The sequence below is a fragment of the Thalassophryne amazonica genome, chromosome 18 (genome assembly GCF_902500255.1).
Source record: "Thalassophryne amazonica chromosome 18, fThaAma1.1, whole genome shotgun sequence".
Lineage (NCBI taxonomy): Eukaryota > Metazoa > Chordata > Actinopteri > Batrachoidiformes > Batrachoididae > Thalassophryne > Thalassophryne amazonica.
Window position 1 is genome coordinate 64,111,574 of NC_047120.1, and position 19,725 is coordinate 64,131,298.

The 19,725-nt window shown below is 45.6% G+C and overlaps 1 protein-coding gene and 2 long non-coding RNA genes across 3 annotated transcripts in view; all 3 read left to right on the forward strand.

Moving 5' to 3' along the window:
• Positions 1-19,725, forward strand: part of rnf213b (ring finger protein 213b) — an 86,575-nt gene that overhangs the window by 11,818 nt on the left and 55,032 nt on the right. The window contains 3 exon segments of the mRNA XM_034194411.1: positions 354-519; positions 4,520-4,532; positions 14,135-14,145. Coding sequence (XP_034050302.1) covers positions 354-519; positions 4,520-4,532; positions 14,135-14,145 — 190 coding nt within the window.
• Positions 2,701-3,928, forward strand: LOC117531339. Its single transcript, XR_004566611.1, has 3 exons — positions 2,701-2,744; positions 2,858-2,986; positions 3,275-3,928. It is a non-coding gene; the product is annotated as an uncharacterized LOC117531339 (long non-coding RNA).
• On the forward strand, positions 14,251-14,520 carry LOC117531340. Its single transcript, XR_004566612.1, has 2 exons — positions 14,251-14,370; positions 14,451-14,520. It is a non-coding gene; the product is annotated as an uncharacterized LOC117531340 (long non-coding RNA).

Sequence of the window (19,725 nt, forward strand, 5' to 3'; positions counted from 1 at the left end):
AAGAAACATAAAACTTGATTGTGGGATGCAGGGAGAGCTGTTAACAGCAATAATAAACATTTATGCCAGGCGAGTGAACTGTCCAAAAATGCCCTCGGACCCCAGAGGGTTAAAAAGACTCAAAGCTCTAACAGAGAGGTGCATGTATGTATTATTTCATTATTTTGTTGAAAACGAGATGTGTTTCTTCTTATAACTTGCGAGGTTAGTTTGAGTCTTTGTCATCGTAATCTTGTTTAATGGGAGAAAAATAATCGGAGACTTCTGGAGACAGGATGTGAAAAAACAACTACGAGAAGCTAATATTTATTGAAATTCATTTTCAAGCTTGTGTCCTGTTGCATTTTTTCCAGACTGATTGATTCCACAAATGTCAAGCAGATGTTCCTGACCAGCGAGAGTTTGGCAAAGAACACCTGCAGACTTGTGCGCCTCGTCCAGTGTTACCAGGCCGCGGTTCTGTCCTTCCAGCTCGTGGTGAAGATGGCAGAGATCGTGGAAGGTTCTCTGAAAAAACAGGTATTTGTTCCTAGACTAGTTTTCATGCCTCATTCTGGAGTTGGAACTAGAAGTCACTGGGTTTTGGTATTTGCACTGATTTAGACTCAGCAGGAGGAGTTGGATGCGTTTAAGCAAAAGTTCCATGAACTCTACGTGACATGCAGCAGCAAATCAGTCAGTGGAGAGATGAAATACTGGAAAAACCCCTTTTGACGCCATCCAGCACCCTCAGCTACCCAAAGGAAATTGAGGTTTGTAGTTTATCTCAGCTTAGTGTCTTCATTCAGAGACAGAACTTATATTCTACGGTGTGTGTGTGTGTGTTTTCACCTGCATTTGGTGGCAGTTGGAAACTCTTGAGAATTTGGAATTTCTAATCTCCGAATAGGAAAAAAAATCAAAGAAAATGCTACCAGATGTTGGATTTCCTACTTGGTCATTCAGGAAAGGTTTGTAAGCCAGATCTCCAAATTTTACATCTTTCCCCAAATGATGTTCCAGATCAGGTGCTTCTGTAACATAGGACTCAGACTACCAACATGTAGACTGAGGTTTGATTGCACGTGTGTGCTTCAGGCTGCACAGTACATTTTGCAGAGTAAAATATACTCTGCAGGATAACGTTTGGTCCCAGTCCAAATAGAGTTAAATATACTCTATTATAGAGTGAAATCAGCTCTACCGTCGTCTTGTCAAGTCACATTTTTCAGCTCCAATAAGAGTCATTCACAGCATGATAGTGTTGATTTTACTCTGTGATAGAATTGATTTAGCACTGTGATAGAGTGTATTTAACTCTATTTGGACTGGGACCAAATGTTATCCTGGCAGAGTATATTTTACTCTGCAAAATTTACGTGTACCTGTCCGTGTCCTAAGACAAAATACTTCATCTTTATTTCTGTGAAGGTTCTCAGTTGTCCAGGTGGTTTCCATAGTAGAGAAGCTTGAATCTTCGACTGGACTGGGTTGCTTGACACGAGGACGTTTCGCTTCAAATCGCAGAAGCTTCCTCAGCTAAAATTCCTGCTCTGGTAGTCTGACTTCTGTCTAGACTCTTGTAGAGAACCAGCCTTAGCTGAGAAAGTAACCTGTGACAAACCGGTTGTCACGTTCAGTGAGAGTTGTGGACTCTCTTCCACTTCATGCTACCAAATCAGAGAATAAGCAGAGACAGTGCTCAGGCAGTCAACAGCTGGTTGAACACACAATTTGGCTCATTGTGTGCAGTTAGAGCAGGGAGGAATGCAGTACTTTGCAACCAGGCTGGGGAATCAGAACCACTAAATAAAGACGGTATCGCATTACCAATTTATCGCATTACTCGATTATGTATAATTCCCATTATACAATATTTTTGCACATGCGTCCGTGTGTGCATAAAACACTATTTCCTCTTATCGTGTTTTCCCCCACAGTTTTACAAAAAGCTCAGTTTTTCTGTTAAAATTTCAAAAAAATATCTTCTGTTGCAATATGAGTTTCATATTGCAGAGGCTTTGTATGTAATAGTTCACTTCCACCTACATTTGCACAACATTACCCCCAATCTGCACCAATTGAATCCAATTATTCACCTTTATTGGGTCATGATTTATCCCAGTACCACAAATTTTTAAACGTGTGTAAACATTCCTGATTGCTCGCAGTTTTCTACAGCCCTACTTTAACCACCGATTAGACCAGATTTCAGGCCCTGTTTGAGTATTTGTTTTTTTGGATCAGGTATCAGAAATCAGTGATGGGAGACAGACTTTCCATCATTAGTACATTGGTGGCTTCATTGTTGGGCTGTAATGAGTGCTGCTTGGCTTTAATTTTGAATTTTGGTGTTTGGTCTTCAGTGCCTGATCATTGTTATTGACATCACTGTTAATTTATCTGTACCATAGTATTATTTAGTATTATTCTTGTTCTGCTTTAATTCATTTAAAATCTTTAGCCAGTTTTACAAACAAGCACCTAGAATTTCTCTCTAACATCTAGTCATTCCTTACGCCACAAGGTAGATTTTTGAAACAGGCTAAATTCTCAGTCTTGGTCCATCTGACATCGATTCATCCTTTCGGTGTATTCAGCTGATCAAGAAGAGGCCACTTGATAAAAAAATAAATATAAAGATAGTAATGTTTCTGTAATTATCAGATGTGGGATGCACTGTGGACGTTGGAATTCTGTGACGGAGAAGTTTCATCGCAGTGGAGAGTGAGACTGAAAAAGACCTGAACAAGAGGATTTCCAAGGTAGATGACAGTTTATTGATCCATTGATCAGATTCTTGCCTCCTCCCACGACCAGTGGAAAAACTGAAAGATCTGTTTTATGTGTGATAATCTGGTTGGTTTATCTTTACCAGGCAAGCGACGTGGATAAAATAATGATCTGCTGCCAGTATTTATCGGCGGTAGCCATAAGGAGAAGCCACGACACACTACAGACCTGTTTTCATGAGCAGTGTCAGTCTGCTATAAGGAACATTTGCCAGGTACAGTACAAGGTAGTGATGCCAGAGGAAGCCATACTTTCATTTAGGGGTGTCAGAAAGCTTAAAGAATCATCTTTGAGACCAAGAGGTCATAGGTTCAGTTCTCTGACCACACAGAAAAATGGGGCTTATGAAGCTGAGGCGACGTTGGGATTGATTTAGTGAAAGTGACAGAATCAGCGTCAAGAACTTTTTACAAGTGTTTGTACTCCTCTCTGGCTTTGAACTCAGGTCCTAATGCTCATCCACCAAGGAGGCCTTTAAGTGACACAGGTGTTGTTGTTTTAGAAAGGACATGAAGGAGATATAATGCGCAGTCTGACATCGAAAGTGCCGGATCTCCCTGAAGTCATCACATCTGCTTTTGTGCTCGAGTCAGCAACACGCTTCAGAGACAATCCTGTCGTCCAGCTGCTTGATCCACAGTCTGCCGTTAACTACCTGCTGTCTCAAGGTATTTATTTATTACTTCCACCATGGAGCTACCATGAAACTTGGTGAGAGGGAGGGGTATCCACCAAGGAGGAAACCATTAACTTTTAGAGTAGATCCAATTAAGGAGTTGGAACCAGGAATTATTTTTCCCCACAACGTTCTTTAAAGCTGTACTGCCTTTCAAATTTCGCAAAAATTACAAAATTTAGTTTCCACCGAAATCCAAGCATTATAATGTAGGTTTATTTTTGTAGGATGTTGCAAAATTACAGCTCATTTTAATGATGAAAACATATTATTCTGGGTGGAAATTCATAGCGAATGTTTTCTTTTCCTTCTGATGCTGTCGTGCAGATGAACTACAGGAGGAAGCGCGTGTGTGCACGTCTAAGGTTTTGAGATTACCTGTGACCTGAGCCACTTGCTTGATGGGGGTTCCTGGGGCGTGCACGCCAACATCTATAACATCTCTTGTAAATCACTTCAGATGTGTTATCTACTTACAAATACAGCGTCTTTAGATTTAGAAGTGTTTATCCTACTCAGCTCTCTCTTCACCACGACCGTCCGATACAGCGACCGCATCACTGCAGACGCTGCACCGATCCGTCTATCGCTCTCACGCGCCATCCGTCCCTCACTTGTGAATAGACCCGAGATACTTAACTCCTCCACTTGAGGCAAGGACACTCCACCAACCTGAATAGGGCAAAGCACCTTTTTCCGGTCGAGAACCATGGCCTCGGATTTGGAGGTGCTGATTTTCATCCCGGACATCTCACACTCGGCTGCAAACCGCCCCAGTGCACGCTGAAGGTCCTGATTTGACGAAGCCAACAGAACCACATCATCCGCAAACAGCAGAGACGAGATTCTGTGGTTCCCAAACCAGACCCCCTCTACACCCTGGCTGCACCTAGAAATTCTGTCCATAAAAATAATGAACAGAACCGGTGACAAAGGGCAGCCCTGGCGGAGGCCAACGTGCACTGGAAACAGGTTTGACTTACTACCGGCAATGCGAACCAAGCTCCTGCTGCGGTCGTACAGGGACCGGATAGCCCTTAGCAAAGGACCCCGGACCCGGTACTCCCGGAGCACTCCCCACAGGGTGCCCCGAGGGACACGGTCGAACGCCTTCTCCAGATCCACAAAACACATGTGGACTGGTTGGACGAACTCCCATGAACCCTCGAGCACCCAATGGAGCGTGTAGAGCTGGTCCAGTGTGCTGCGACCAGGACGAAAACCACACTGCTCCTCCTGAATCCGAGCTTCGACCATCGGTCGAATTCTCCTCTCCAGTACTCTGGAACAGACCTTACCGGGGAGGCTGAGGAGTGTGATCCCCCTATAGTTGGAACATACCCTCCGGTCCCCCTTCTTAAACAGAGGGACCACCCCCCGGTCTGCCAATCCAGAGGCACTGTCCCCGATCGCCACGCGATGTTGCAGAGGCGTGTCAGCCAAGACAGTCACACAACATCCAGAGACTTAAGGTACTCAGGACGGATTTCATCCACCCCAGGAGCCTTGCCACCGAGGAGCTTTCCAACCACCTCTGTGACTTCGGCCTGGGTAATGGATGAGTCCGCCTCCGGGTCCCCAGTCTCTGCCTCCTCTTCGGAAGACGTGACGATGGGATTGAGGAGATCCTCGAAGTACTCCTTCCACCGCCCAACAACATCCCCAGTCAGAGTCAACAGCTCCCCACCCGCACCGTAAACAGTGCTGGTGGAGAGCTGCTTCCGCCTCCTGAGGCGTCGGACAGTTTGCCAGAATCTCTTCGAGCCGCCGACGATAGTCCTCCTCCATAGCTCCCCGAACTCCTCCCAGACCCGAGTTTTTGTCTCTGCGACTGCACGGGCTGCGACACGCTTGGCCTGCCGGTACCTGTCAGCTGCCTCTGAGGTCCCACCTACCAACAAAGATAGGTAGGACTCCTTCTTCAGCTTGACGGCATCCCTTACTTCTGGTGTCCACCACCGGGTTCGGGGATTGCAGCCGCAACAGGCACCAGAGACCTTGTGATCACAGCTATGAGCGGCCGCATCAGCAATGGAGGTGGAGAACATGGTCCACTCGGACTCCATGTCTCCAACCCCGGGATCTGGGAGAAGCTCTCCCAGAGGTGGGAGTTGAAGACCTCCCTGACAGAGGGTTCCGCCAGTCGTTCCCAGCAGACCCTCATGATATGTTTGGGCCTGCCAGGTATGACCGGCTTCCTCCCCTCCCAGCGGATCCAACTCACCACCAGGTGGTGATCGGTCTGCCCCTGTCTTTACTCGAGTGTCCGAGACACGTGGCCGAAGGTCAGATGATACGACTACAAAGTCGATCATCGACCTCCGGCTCAGGGTGTCCTGGTGCCACGTGCACTTATGGACACCCTTGTGCTCGAACATGGTGTTCGTGATGGACAAACTGTGACTAGCACAGAAGTCCAACAACAACACCACTCGGGTTCAGATCGGGGAGGCCGTGCTTCCTGATCACCCCCCTCCAGGTCTCACTGTCGCCGCCCACGTGGGCATTGAAATCCCCCAGGAGAACAATGGAGTCCCCAGTCGGAGCGCTATCTAGTACCCTACCAGGGACTCCAGGAAGGTCGGGTACTCTGCACTGCTGCTCGGCCCGTAGGCCGAGACAACGGTAAGAGACCTGTCCCCGACCCAAAGGCGTAGGGACGCGACCCTATCGTTCACCGGAGTGAACTCCAAACATGGCGACTGAGCTGGGGAGCAATAAGCAATGCAACCCCAGCTCTCCGCCTCTCCCCGTGGGCAACGCCAGAAAAATGAAGCGTCCAGCCCCTCTCCAGGAGTTGGGTACCAGAGCCCATGCTGTGCGTGGAGGTGAGCCCGACTATCTCTAGTTGGTATCTCTCAACCTCCCGCACAAGCTCAGGCTCCTTGCCCCCCAGCGAGGTGACATTCCACGTCCCAACAGCCAGGGGCTGTGAGCATGGACCGGGCTGCCGGGCCACCCACCCTCGACTGCCACCCAATCCTCTCTGCACCCGACCCCCATGGCCCCCTCTGCAGGTGGTGAACCCTCAGGAGGGTATCACTAATATAATAATATTAAAAAAAGATAACAGGAAAAAGGACATTTGTATGTATTCACAACCATAAAGCGTGTTGAAATGTATAAGGAGACAAGCTATATATATATAATATATATATATATATATATATATATATATATATATATATATAATATATATTATATAATATATATAATATATATATATATATATATATATCTATATGTGTGTGTGTGTGTGTGTGTGTGTGTGTGTGTGTGTGTGTGTGTACAATGACAATAAAGTCTCTTCATTGCATCTGCAGAGAGAATTTAGAACAGGGGTGCCCATATCTTTCACATGAATTGCCAAAATTAAAACAGGTCATGGGCCAGGGACCAAAAATCAATTTTAATGTTAAGCAAATATCCAAGATGGCGCAATGCACTCAAAAACAGTCATATTTCTGTATACATCTAATATGTTTGGCATGTTTCTCTTTTATTTTACAAGTATAAAAATTAGCACGAAATCAGCACTTATAAATCTGACATTTTCTGACTCTGACATCAGAACGAGCGTGGGGGGGGTGTATGTCACACAGAAACAATATTATTATAAATCATCTATATTGGAAATTTGTACATTTCTTTTTTGTGTGGTTGGTGGGTGACTGGCAGGCTCATCCGTCCAGGGCAGACCCAACTGACTCCGAGGGCGGGCACGGCACCCTAAGGCCCGCCCACGCCGCCAGGCCTGCCCAAACACAGACATGACAGTGGTAAAAAAACTCCCTTTTGTAACCAGATAATACCTCTGAAGTGATTTGCAAGACATCTTATGGAGATGTTAGCTTGCTAACTGGCGATAAAGCAACATCACTGTGAAAGATGTTGGAACTTCCGCTTTAGTTCCTTTAAGAAGTCAAGCAATGTCAGATTGTGCACAGTAACACCTAGTAACCACAAAGTGGCCACGCCCATCAAGCGACAAACGGCAACTGCTTGTTGCCTTCGTTGTCCAGTGACCTCACAACTCAAGAAGCTCTTCCTAGGCGTGTCTCGGCCGAAGATCCAGCAATTAAAAACATCACTGCAGTGACAGTTGAATCTCTCAACGGGTTTGACACAATCACAGCAAACAGATACACTCTTGATGGCTAACAGCAGCATCTCTTCATCTTAATCCAGGATGATTGCAAACCCAGATGCCCCGACTCCTCACTACTCTTCCAGTGCTGGAATCAAGACATCCATCAGTCTCTGGAGATCACAGCATTGTCTACAAAGTCAAATGTTGCCCCGTGTGGCGCCCCCATATGCTGAGTGTTAATGAACACCAGTGTGTGCGCGTCCTCTCCATTGGCATTGCATGGAGGAATGAGGAATGTGGAGGCACACATTTGTGGAACGTTCCACAAATATGAGTCAGAGTAACATTTGGTGCATGCCGACAAAATGCTCTGATACGACGCCTGACATCACAAACAACTCCAAGCTTTATCTTCTGTCCCTGAGACAAACTGTTAACGTCAGTGTACAAGGAAAGGCTCAAAGAGCCTGTCACAGCAGAATAATGACTGTACGACAACTTGAACAGCGCTTCCTGAACCGTCGTATGGAGCCGACAAAGCAGCAGTGCACCAAATACTGGCACCAACTACGTCGCACCGTTTTACACCAGTGAACAAGCTTTGTGGAGTAGTAAGAAGAGCACTTAACCATCAACAGTTTGATCCTCCAGAATACCGCAGCGAGAGAGATGTTAAATCCTGGCCTTCAGGCCCCGTAAAAACCACGACTGAGAGTAGAACGTGAGAGATCAAGCTGAAGGATTAAGTCTCATTTAGTTTTCAAAGAGCATGCACTGGTGGAGGAAACAAGGAAGAAGGCAGAAAACACAAATCTCGCTATGCTGCTGTCAAAGAGAATATGCTTCTATAAACCAAAAAAAAACCAGTATAGATAGCACATCGCCCTTCTGGAATTAGAGGGTTGACGTGGACAGCTCTTAGCATTCTGCAGACAGAAGCATTTCGGTCGTCTTAAGCTAAGGTCACATCTAAAAATCTAACAACACTGATTTTGTAAACAGATAACACCTCTGAAGGGATTCGCAAAACATCTTACGGATGTTAGCTTGCACGCCCATGGGAATACCCATTAAGCACCAAAGCAAACGGTTTTTCGTTGTTGTTTGTTGCTAATGTGATTGTAGCATTAGTTCTTCTTCATCAATTCAGACAGGGTAAGGAGTTCCCGGTGTCACAGACCGAACGGTCCCCCTGCTTCCACTGTGCATGTGTCATTTCGGAGCTCTGGGCTTGAGTCTCTTCACTCAAAGCGATCAAATGGATTAATTGGATTATTAACCATCAGATGACAAGGTAAAACCTCTTAAATCATTCTAAAGTCAGTTTTAAGCAGAAACGAGGCGACCCTTTGAAATTACCGACACGCCGTGAATGCATCAGCTAGCATCCCGTGTAGCTGCGGTGCTCTGATGGCTTCCTCCGTCTTTTTATGATGAAATAATGCTGAATTTATGTGGAAATGATTGTTGTGCAAAAGCTTCAGATATCTGTTGCTGAGACAGATGATGACTGGGAGTGCAGTTGAAGCAGAAAACAAGGTGAGAATCAGTGAACCGCGGGCTAATTGCGCATACACAGGAAGGCAGAGCAGACTGATTTTTACGGGGGACCTTTCGGTCTGTGACACCGGACCTCAATGTCAACTCAGTTCACAGACATTTTGACCGTAGCATTTTGGTTCCTATGGGCTGCGGAGCCACGTCACTTCCGGAGAAGTGGCCAATCCGAAAGGCGAGAATTCGTACTTCCGCGACTGACCGTCTGATGAAAACACGCTCTGGCTGCTTGATTATCTATTGAAATCAGGTGGTTTTGATTTGTCTCTAACTGCTTGCTTCTAACAGCCAGCTGATAGCGCTCATTTGCCGGAGCAATGAGATTTATACACCAAGCTGAGCAGAAGAACGAACCATGTACATTAAATGACTTTATTGATGAGTCTGACCCCTTTGCAAAGTGACCAAATATATGTATTTGTATTGAGGTGGGCAATGTTTTCATTGGCCAAAAATGGCCACCATAGTATGCCCGGTGTAAAGTCTGCGCCAAACCCACAGATTAGCTACTAACTGTTTTTTAGTAAATCCACCCAGGGGCATGTTACAACCCAAACGCATCATCAAAGGTCACCCCCCTATGCCACCATGCGAGATATCCCACTTTACACAGACATTAGTTTGGCTTAGAGGTGGGCGATACCAGGAATTTTGGTATTGAATCCGATACCAAGTAAATACAGGCCCAGTATCGCCGATATTGATACCGATACTTTTTCATATTTAAGCTTCATAGATCCAAAGGATCCCAAAGACCCAGGATAGAATTTCGCCAAACATTGTACATGAAAACAAAATACTTTATTATCACAATCAACATTTTTGTTTAAAAAATATCACTCAACACAACTTAAAACAAAATCTCCTCACATAGAGGGCTGACTCAAGGAGAGCCCTGAGTGGGCGGGCCAGGCTGAGCCTACCTGCATGGCTGTTGGCTGGCACCACTGAGCCACGTGACGGCGCAACAACAAAAGACCAGAGGGGGGAGGTGTGCGCTGCTCCCTGTTGTGTGACACAGCGCGGCGCTGCTCTTACAGACAGAGAGGTAGATTTTGATGAATCTGCGTGCGCAGCAGTCAGTGCGTGCGGGAGAGAGAAAAAAGCTTGAGTATCGATCTTTTTACATGAGGATCGTTCAATATCAATACCAGCGTTGGTATCGATATTACTGATATTAGGATCAATCCGCCCACCTCTAGTTTGGCTCTGGGACAACATTCACTAGCGGTGGAACAATGAAGACCACATTGCATGCTTCTACGTTTTACGTTTTCTCAGAGGCAGCAAATCTCCTGCCTTAAACAGGCTTTGTAAAAGGGCCTATAGATAGACAGACAGACATATCTATATTCTGGGCGTCACATAAGACCAGTATTGTCAGCCTGCTGCATGAAAACATTCATATTTGTATAATCTAAACAATCTGACAAAAACACAGGTGAAATTATAACTTCTATGGCGTAGGTAATTAATTTGTTACTATTATAAATGAACCGTAGTTACTATTTTAAAATAGCAGACCAACGAAGGGAGGGCAGTTGTCACCTGCATAAATGTTAATCGAAAGTGAAAAAAAGACGAGGTGTCAGTGAACGCCGCACCGAGATTCTGCTTGATTCGAGCAGAAATGAACTGAAAGTTTTGGGGACGATCACAAAAACACTCGCCAAAATTTAAACCGAAAAATCCATAACGTGTATCATATCTGAGTTGATATTAGCGTGAATCATGTTTTATTAGTTAGATTTGTAGTTTCCTGAAATGAATTTGAGAGACAAACAATGTGTGATTCCGTCAGCGGAAAAACGTGAACGGAGGTGCTGAATTTGTCGACACTCCCTAACCTGATGGAGGAGGAGGAGGAGGACACTGAACGACCAACAAACACTTTTAAACATTTCACCATTTCTTAAATGATGGTCGGTGCTGTGAACGAAGAAGTCAAGAAGGTAGGCACACTTTCCCAATAAAAATGGCCATAATTAACGTGAAGTCCTGAGCACGGTATTGAATTTATTTATGATAGATTGATACAGCTCCAGTAAAGGTAACGTCCTGCTCCACTGTTATACAGAATTAAAGTGAATAGTGTGGCTTCGTGATGGTTTAAGTTTCTGTTAAAGCATGTACTTTGTCCAGCGTTGTAAAAATGATTATGAAAATTATGCGTGTCTAAACTTAAGAATTACCGGAAATGGGCTAGGTCATTTTTGCCAAATTTATGAAATCGTTATTTTATTTACTTTTTAATTGCTCTTTATTTTGTCACAACAAGCTGTAAAATACAATATATTATATATACATCAACGTTTTATTTTGTGTGTGTGTGTTTTTTAATTTCTTTTTTTTTTTTTTTTTTTAAAGAGGGGCACTTGTGCTCCGCTTGTTGTTCCGTAACTGTGCTGAAGTATTGTGGGGCGCTGTTTCACAGTTTTTGATTCAGATGCCGTCTACTGGCTCTTATGTTATTACTCCTTTATTCAGTGCAATCTATTGTTAGCACGTTTACTGTTCAAACAAGTATCTTACAGTTTGGAGATGTAAAGAAGGTAAAACAGGATTTTCTATCCACATTTTATATTCACCAGAATACCAAGGACTCTCCTCTGGAAGAGTCCCACGAGATGGACAAGGGAGCTGAAAATGTCCAGAGCACCTGTGGATTGCAGGTGGATGCCAAGAATACAGAGGATGTCCAAGCCAAAGACAAAGGGGAAGACATAAGGTACAAATGTAGTCCAGGTGGTGAAACCCTGTTATATTTTTCTGTGAAAGTGAACAGTAGTCAGTCTACAATAAGGGACAACTACATGTAAAGCTTACAAAACTAACTTGTTTAATAGCAGTATGGTTATAATAATTCAACAAAAAAAGGTTTATTGTATTTACTATTTCATAATGTATCATTTTGTCAATTACTACAGTTTTATACTTGAAAATTTGCCTATTCTGTAAAGTTATTTACATTTCTATGGTATTTTAGTTCTTTTCATAACTACAGCTGCCAGTAATTTTCTGTAGAAACAACAGAAATATTTAAATTTTTATGACATTTAATACTGATTCTTCTTATACAACTATATTCTTGGGCTAGACTAGACTAGACAAGGTCTACGTATTATCACATATGGAAATGTATTTCCAAGATGTCTGTCAGTCTGTGACAACTCCTCCTAAAATGTTTGGGGGATTTCTATAAAACTAACTGGTAACACAACATAAAAAGATGTGCATCAAAGGAAATAATTCTGGTTCAACATATTCCAAGGGGAGATAATCACCCTGTGCATCAGCAAAGGGGCAAACAGGCTGTTGTTTGCCACTGTTCTTGATCAATCAAAATGGCTGGATGGTGTTTCTTCAAACTTGGGGGAATATTGCTTGGATAAATACCGAGAGGTGAATACATTTGGAGTAGTTTGATCAAAGATCAAGGAAAACCATGAGTGGTATGAATGACCTTTGTTGTTTTCGTTTTTCAGAATGCATTATTATCAGTTACATTTGCAAACAGTGACCAGGGTTTCATCACAATTATTTACTATTACAGATTTATAAATACATGCTGAACAATTAGTATGGCAGAGTGTGTAAGGTGTGTGTGGTGGTGTGTGGTGTGTGTGTGTTGTGTGTTGTGTGTGTGTGTGCGGGGGTGTATTTTGTAAGCTAGATCACAGATCTCTAGTTTTTGCACTGCAGACATCTAATCCTAACTGATAAGCTGTGATATGTATTTCAGGCAAATGTTCAGGATGATTCCAGCAAGAAAGTTCAAGAAAAACAGAAGAAGAAAAGGAAACGTCAAAGAAGACAAAAGAATGTCTCAAAATTTAAAGGAGATGCAAATATCCAAAGTCAGACATCAGACAAAGAGAAGATGGAGGTTGTAGAGACTCCAAACTGCCAAATTCAGCAAACGCAACCTGTCAAGTCCCCAGGCTGAAGTCAGTGATAAGGTAGAAAACAGCGGAACAGAACAAGAAAATGCTACGACAGTGGTTGCAAATAGAATGTGAAAATGCTACGACAGTGGTGCAAACAGAATGCGAAAAAACCTACGATGGCGGTGCAAACAGAATACGAAAAAGCTATGACAGCGGCGCAAACAGAACAGGGAAATGCTACGACAGTGGGGCAAACAGAATACGAAAAAGCTGCGACAGCGGGGCAAACAGAATACGAAAAAGCTACGACAGCGGTGCAAACAGAATGCCAAAATGCTACGAAAGTGGTGCAAACAGAATACCAAAAAGCTATGACCAGTAGCTCAAACAGAACTGGGAAAAGCTATGACAGCAGGGAAAACAGAAGGCGAAAAAGCTATGACAGTGGTACAAACAGAACATGGAAAAGCTACGACAGCGGGGGAAAACAGAATGCGAAAAAGCTCCGACAGCGGGGAAAACAGAACGCGAAAAAAAGCTACGACAGTGGTGCAAACAGAACATGGAAAAGCTACGACAGCTGGGAAAACAGAATGTGAACAAGCTCCGACAGCGGGGCAAACAGAACATGAAAAGTTACGACAGTGGTTGCAAACAGAACATGGAAAGCTGCGACAGCTGGGGAAAACAGAATGCGAAAAAGCTCAGACAGCGGGGGAAAACAGGAATGCAAAAAAGCTACGACAGTGGTTGCAAACAGAACACGAAAAAGTTACGACAGTGGTGCAAACAGAACATGGAAAAGCTGCGACAGCTGGGAAAACAGAATGTGAAAAAAGCTCCGACAGCCGGGGCAAACAGAATGCGGAAAAAGCTATGACAGTGGCGCAGAGAGAACACAAAAAAGCTGTGACAGTGGTGCAAGCTCAGACTCAACCAAAAAACGCAAAGTCAACAATAAAGTCACGGCAAACGCCAATCGTTTTTCAGCGCAACCATGAAACACAGACTGAAAGCGTAGACTTTGTTCTGCCAAGTCAAGAAGACACCACTGAAAAAACTCAGCCTGTCCAAACTCGACTTCATGAAGACATTAACACCAACCCCACGGAGAAAACACCCTGATCCTCACTGTTAGGTCACAGCTGCAAGAAGAAAAGACGGTTCAGACTCAGGTAAAACTGAACAGTGACGCAGACCAATAAACTAAAGATTGCACCACAGAGAACACAACACAAGAGACGTTTTCCAAATGTACGGTTGACCCGCAAAAGGAAAAGGTGTCAACCTAAAATCCTATGCCACAGCAGTGGTCTGCAGAGGGGAAGAGTCACAAACAGCACAATCTGGTAAAAAACAGACAACAATGCCACAACATCTCAAAGACGGTAAAACTTCATACCCCAAATCTTTGTAACCGTGTCAGTATAATAAGAAAAGTAACATTGGGTTTGTTCACCATCCACAGTGATCGAAGTCCAGTGAGACCTCCACCTGGTGACCCCACATTCACCTTTCACATCTACGCCGTGCTGGATTAAAAAGTTCGATTCAACCAGGAACACGACACGCTAATGTTTGTTTCATGAAGCAGGACATATCCTGCTGAAAATTACATATTTTGTGTAAGTGTCAATAAAGCTTATCTGAGAACTCCCTGGGTACCCGGGTAGAGTCCGGGGTTACATACTGACATGTTTAAAGCTGTACGGCCTTTCAAATTTCACAAAACTGACTAAATGTAGTTTCTACTAAAATCCAAGCAGTATAATTTTATTTTTTTTTGGGGGGGGGGGGACATGTTGCAAAATACAGTTAATTTTAATGAAGAGAACATATTTACTTGGGGGGGGGCATTCCATAGCAAATATGTTCTTTTCCCTTTTAAGGCCATCTACATGAGGAAGCATGTGTGTGTACGTGTGAGGTTCTGAGATACCTTTGACCTTCCGTGATGTGTGTTCTTGGGATCTGCATGCTAACATCTGTAATAATCTCGTAAATCCCTTCAGAGGTGTTATCTGGTTCCAGAAACAGTGTTTTTATATTTAAAAGTGTTTATTTCTCGCTTAATTTTTACAAAATATATGAGAAAGCGATTTTACAGGAAAAGGCTGTTTCTCCACGTTTCCGTTATTTTTTGGTTAATTTTTGTTTGAGCGAGCAGCCAGCTGATGTCATGCTCCATTTCTTTACTCCCATTGGCTGTCGCTTGTGCTTCCCAGCATCACCCGCGCAGTTGGTGAAAAGAAGCCCCCATGCGCTCTGATGTGAATATCAAATGTAGTTGATGGCGTCTGATCACTTGAATTTTTTCACTTCAGGAGAAGAATTTTTTTTTATTTTTTCCAGACAACACAAAATTTTGATCATATTGGCCATATCATACTATGAATCCCTTATTTAAATGCTGTTAAATTTTTAGTGGTGCCATAGGAAAATCATTTTTATGACTTAAATCTTTAAAAAAAACGCAGAGGCTGTACAGCTTTAAGTTAAAATTCAGTTTCATTATTCAGCTTGAAGCGGCACTTGGCTTGAAAGGTTTCCTGCGAACATCACATTTCCTGTATAATAAATTACACAACGTGTCTTTGTACTTCTTAGCACATCATCGTTCCCATTATTTACAAGTGCTTCTTGTTAATAATGGGAACGGCTTGTCCTCTGTAGGCCTTTATCCACCCAGGAGGTAACAAACTGAAGCAAAAACATTTCTGACATCTCTTTTTCAGCCTCAGCAAAGTGATTAGTGTAACACATTTGTTTTATATTTAGTGGTCTACAACAGGGTGGTTATTTGGTTGAAGCAACATTTTCAGTTGCGGAACAGCAGCTGAGCAGAGGAGTGCAGTTGCCCTACAGTACGGCATAAAACAACGACACAGAGATATTTTTGAGACGGCTGCCAGGAGAACGATTTGGATTTCCTGTGGAAACAAATGTTAAAGGTGAATGTGCAGCAACATTTAAGTCTTCATACCCTTGTAGGTACATAAGTGTTACATTATCTCATCTTTATCCCTTTTGTTTTGGTCTAGACTTGCATCTTTATGAAGGCTTCATTGGTCGTGCCGACACCGGTTCCATCAACTGGTTTCAAATGAGGATTTCTGCCATTGGCTGGAGGAAAACAAAGGGAGTGGAGATTTGTGAAGCTTGGCAAGCCTCAGCCAGCACGCTGCTCAACAGAATCTTCCAGAAATGGTCTCCACACAACAAAGAGAACACTGCAAGGTTGTGTGAGAAACTGATGAACGTCATGGCTAGCCTTGGTTCTGCACATCAAGGGTCAATTTCCCAGATGGATCACAACCCCCCATTGTCAAGGTTAGTGCAGAAACAAGTCTGTACCGGCAATGGATAAGAAGGTATATTCAGGTATTGCTACTATATGTATCTTAACGCAGACTTCATGAAATAATGTATCTGCAGATGAGGTCTTCATCCATAACAGCCAATATGATCCTGAAATGGATGAGATATTTACCTCCACAAAGGAGTTAATGTTTTCAGTGCTGTGTGTCTGACTGTTAGCAGGATATGCAAAACCTGCTCAACCAATTTTCATGAAACTTGGTGGAAGAGTGGAGTGTAGACCAAGGAAGAAGCCATTAATGTTTGGAGAAGATTTGATTAAGGGGGCGGAACCAGAAATATATAAAGTACTATCTATACTTTTCACTTGCTTTAGCATTGCGAGATGGAGCAGTTTTCAACATTTCCATGAATTTTTCAAAAGATAATGCATAGAACCCTTTAGGGGGGATTATGTATATGTAGAGTGCTAATATCAAAGAACAGATGAGATTTGGTGTGGATCCCAGATACATATCTAATACCCAAATTACCCCAAATCTGCACCAAATCTCACCTGTGATTAGATGTTAGTGCTCTGCATACACATTATTTTCATCAAGATTTGTGCATTATCCATCCATCCAACCATCCATCCATTTTCTTCCGCTTTATCCGGAGTCGGGTTGCGGGGGCAGCAGCTCAAGCAAAGCCGCCCAGACCTCCCGATCCACACACACACCTCCTCCAGCTCCTCCGGGGGAACCCCAAGGCATTCCCAAGCCAGCCGAGAGATGTAATCCCTCCAGCGTGTCCTGGGTCTTCCCCGGGGCCTCCTCCCAGTGGGACGTGCCCGGAACACCTCTCCAGTGAGGCGTCCAGGGGGCAACCGGAAAGATGCCCAAGCCACCTCAACTGACTCCTTTCGACGTGGAGGAGCAGCGGCTCGACTCCAAACTCCTCCCGAGTGACCGAGCTCCTCACCCTATCTCTAAGGGAGCGCCCAGCCACCCTGCGGAGGAAACTCATCTCGGCCGCTTGTACTCGCGATCTCGTTCTTTCGGTCATGAGCCAAATCTCATGACCATAGGTGAGGATCGGAACGTAGATCGATCGATAAATCGAGAGCTTTGCCCCCCTACTCAGCTCTCTCTTCACCACGACGGTCCGATACAGCGACCGCATCACTGCAGATGCTGCACTGATCGTCTATCGATCTCACGCTCCATCCGTCCACTCACTCGTGAACAAGACCCCGAGATACTTAAACTCCTCCACTTGAGGCAAGGACACTCCACCGACCTGAAGAGGGCAAAAGCACCTTTTTTCCGGTCGAGAACCATTGCCTCGGATTTGGAGGTGCTGATTTTCATCCCGAACGCTTCACACTCGGCTGCAAACCGCCCCAGTGCACGCTGAAGGTCCTGATTTGACGAAGCCAACAGAACCACATCGTCCCGCAAACAGCAGAGACGAGATTCTGTGGTTCCCAAACCAGACCCCCTATACACCCTGGCTGCACCTAGAAATTCTGTCCATAAAAATAATGAACAGAACCGGTGACAAAGGGCAGCCCTGGCGGAGGCCAACGTGCACTGGAAACAGGTTTGACTTACTACCGGCAATGCGAACCAAGCTCCTGCTGCGGTCGTACAGGGACCGGATAGCCCTTAGCAAAGGACCCCGGACCCCGTACTCCCAGAGCACTCCCCACAGGGGCGCCGAGGGACACGGTCGAATGCCTTCTCCAGATCCACAAAACACATGTTGACTGGTTGGGCAAACTCCCTGAACCCTCGAGCACCCGATGGCGCTGGTCCAGTGTGCCGCGACCAGGACGAAAACCACACTGCTCCTCCTGAATCCGAGGTTCAACCATCGGTCGAATTCTCCTCTCTAGTACTCTGGAATAGACCTTACCGGGGAGGCTGAGGGAGTGTGATCCCCCTATAGTTGGAACACACCCTACGGTCCCCCTTCTAAAGAGAGGGACCACCACCCCGGTCTGCCAATCAGAGGCACTGTCCCCGATCGCCACGCAATGTTGCAGAGGCATGTCAGCCAAGACAGCCCCCAACATCCAGAGACTTAAGGTACTCAGGACGGATTTCATCCATCCCAGGAGCCTTGCCACCGAGGAACTTTCTAAACACCTCGGTGACTTCGGCATGGTAATGGATGAGTCGCCTCCGAGTCCCCAGTCTCTACTCCTCTTCGGAAGATGTGACGATGGGATTAAGGAGATCCTCGAAGTACTCCTTCCACCGCCCGACAACATCCCCAGTCAGGGTCAACAGCTCCCCACCCACACCGTAAACAGTGCTGGTGGAGAGCTGCTTCCGCCTCCTGAGGCGTCGGACGGTTTGCCAGAATCTCTTCGAGGCCGACGATAGTCCTCCTCCATAGCCTCCCCGAAACTCCTCCCAGACCCGAGTTTTTGCCTCTGCGACCGCACGGGCTGCGGCACGCTTGGCCTGCCAGGTACCTACTCAGCTGCCTCTAGGGTCCCACCTACCAACAAAGATAAGTAGGACTCCTTCTTCAGCTTGATGGCATCCCTTACTTCCGGTGTCCACCAACCGGGTTCGGGGATTGCCGCCGCGACAGGCACCAGAGACCTTGCAACCACAGCTACGAGCAGCCCGCATCGACAATGGAGGTGGAGAACATGGTCCACTCGGACTCTATGTCTCCAACCTCCCCCGGGATCTGGGAAGAAGCTCTCCCGGAGGTGGGCGTTGAAGACCTCGCTGACAGAGGGTTCCACCAGTCGTTCCCAGCAGACCCTCACGATACGTTTGGGCCTGCCAGGTTCTTACCGGTTTTCCTACCCTCCCAGCGGATCCAACTCACCACCAGGTGGTGATCAGTCGACAGCTCTGCCCCTCTCTTCACTCGAGTGTCCGAGACACATGGCCGAAGGGTCAGATGATAGGGACTACAAAGTCGATCATCGACCTCCGGCTCAGGGTGTCTTGGTGCCACGTGCACTTATGGACACCCTGGTGCTCGAACCTGGTGTTCGTGATGGACAAAATGTGACTAGCACAGAAGTCCAACAACTGAACACACTCGCGTTCAGATCAGGGAGGCCGTGCTTCCCGATCACCCCCCCTCCAGGTCTCACTGTCGCCGCCCACCATGGGGCTGTTGAAATCCCCCAGGAGAACAATGGAGTCCCCAGTCGGAGCGCTATCTAGTACCCCTCCCAGGGACTCCAGGAAGGTCTGGTACTCTGCACTGCTGCTCGGCCCGTAAGCCGAGACGACGGTGAGGAGACCTGTCCCCGATCCGAAGGTGTAGGGACGCGACCCTCTCGTTCACCGGAGTGAACTCCAACACTTGGCGACTGAGCTGGGGAGCAATAAGCAATGCGACCCCAGCTCTCCGCCTCTTCCCGTGGGCGACGCCAGAAAAATGAAGTGTCCCAGCCCCTCTCCAGGAGT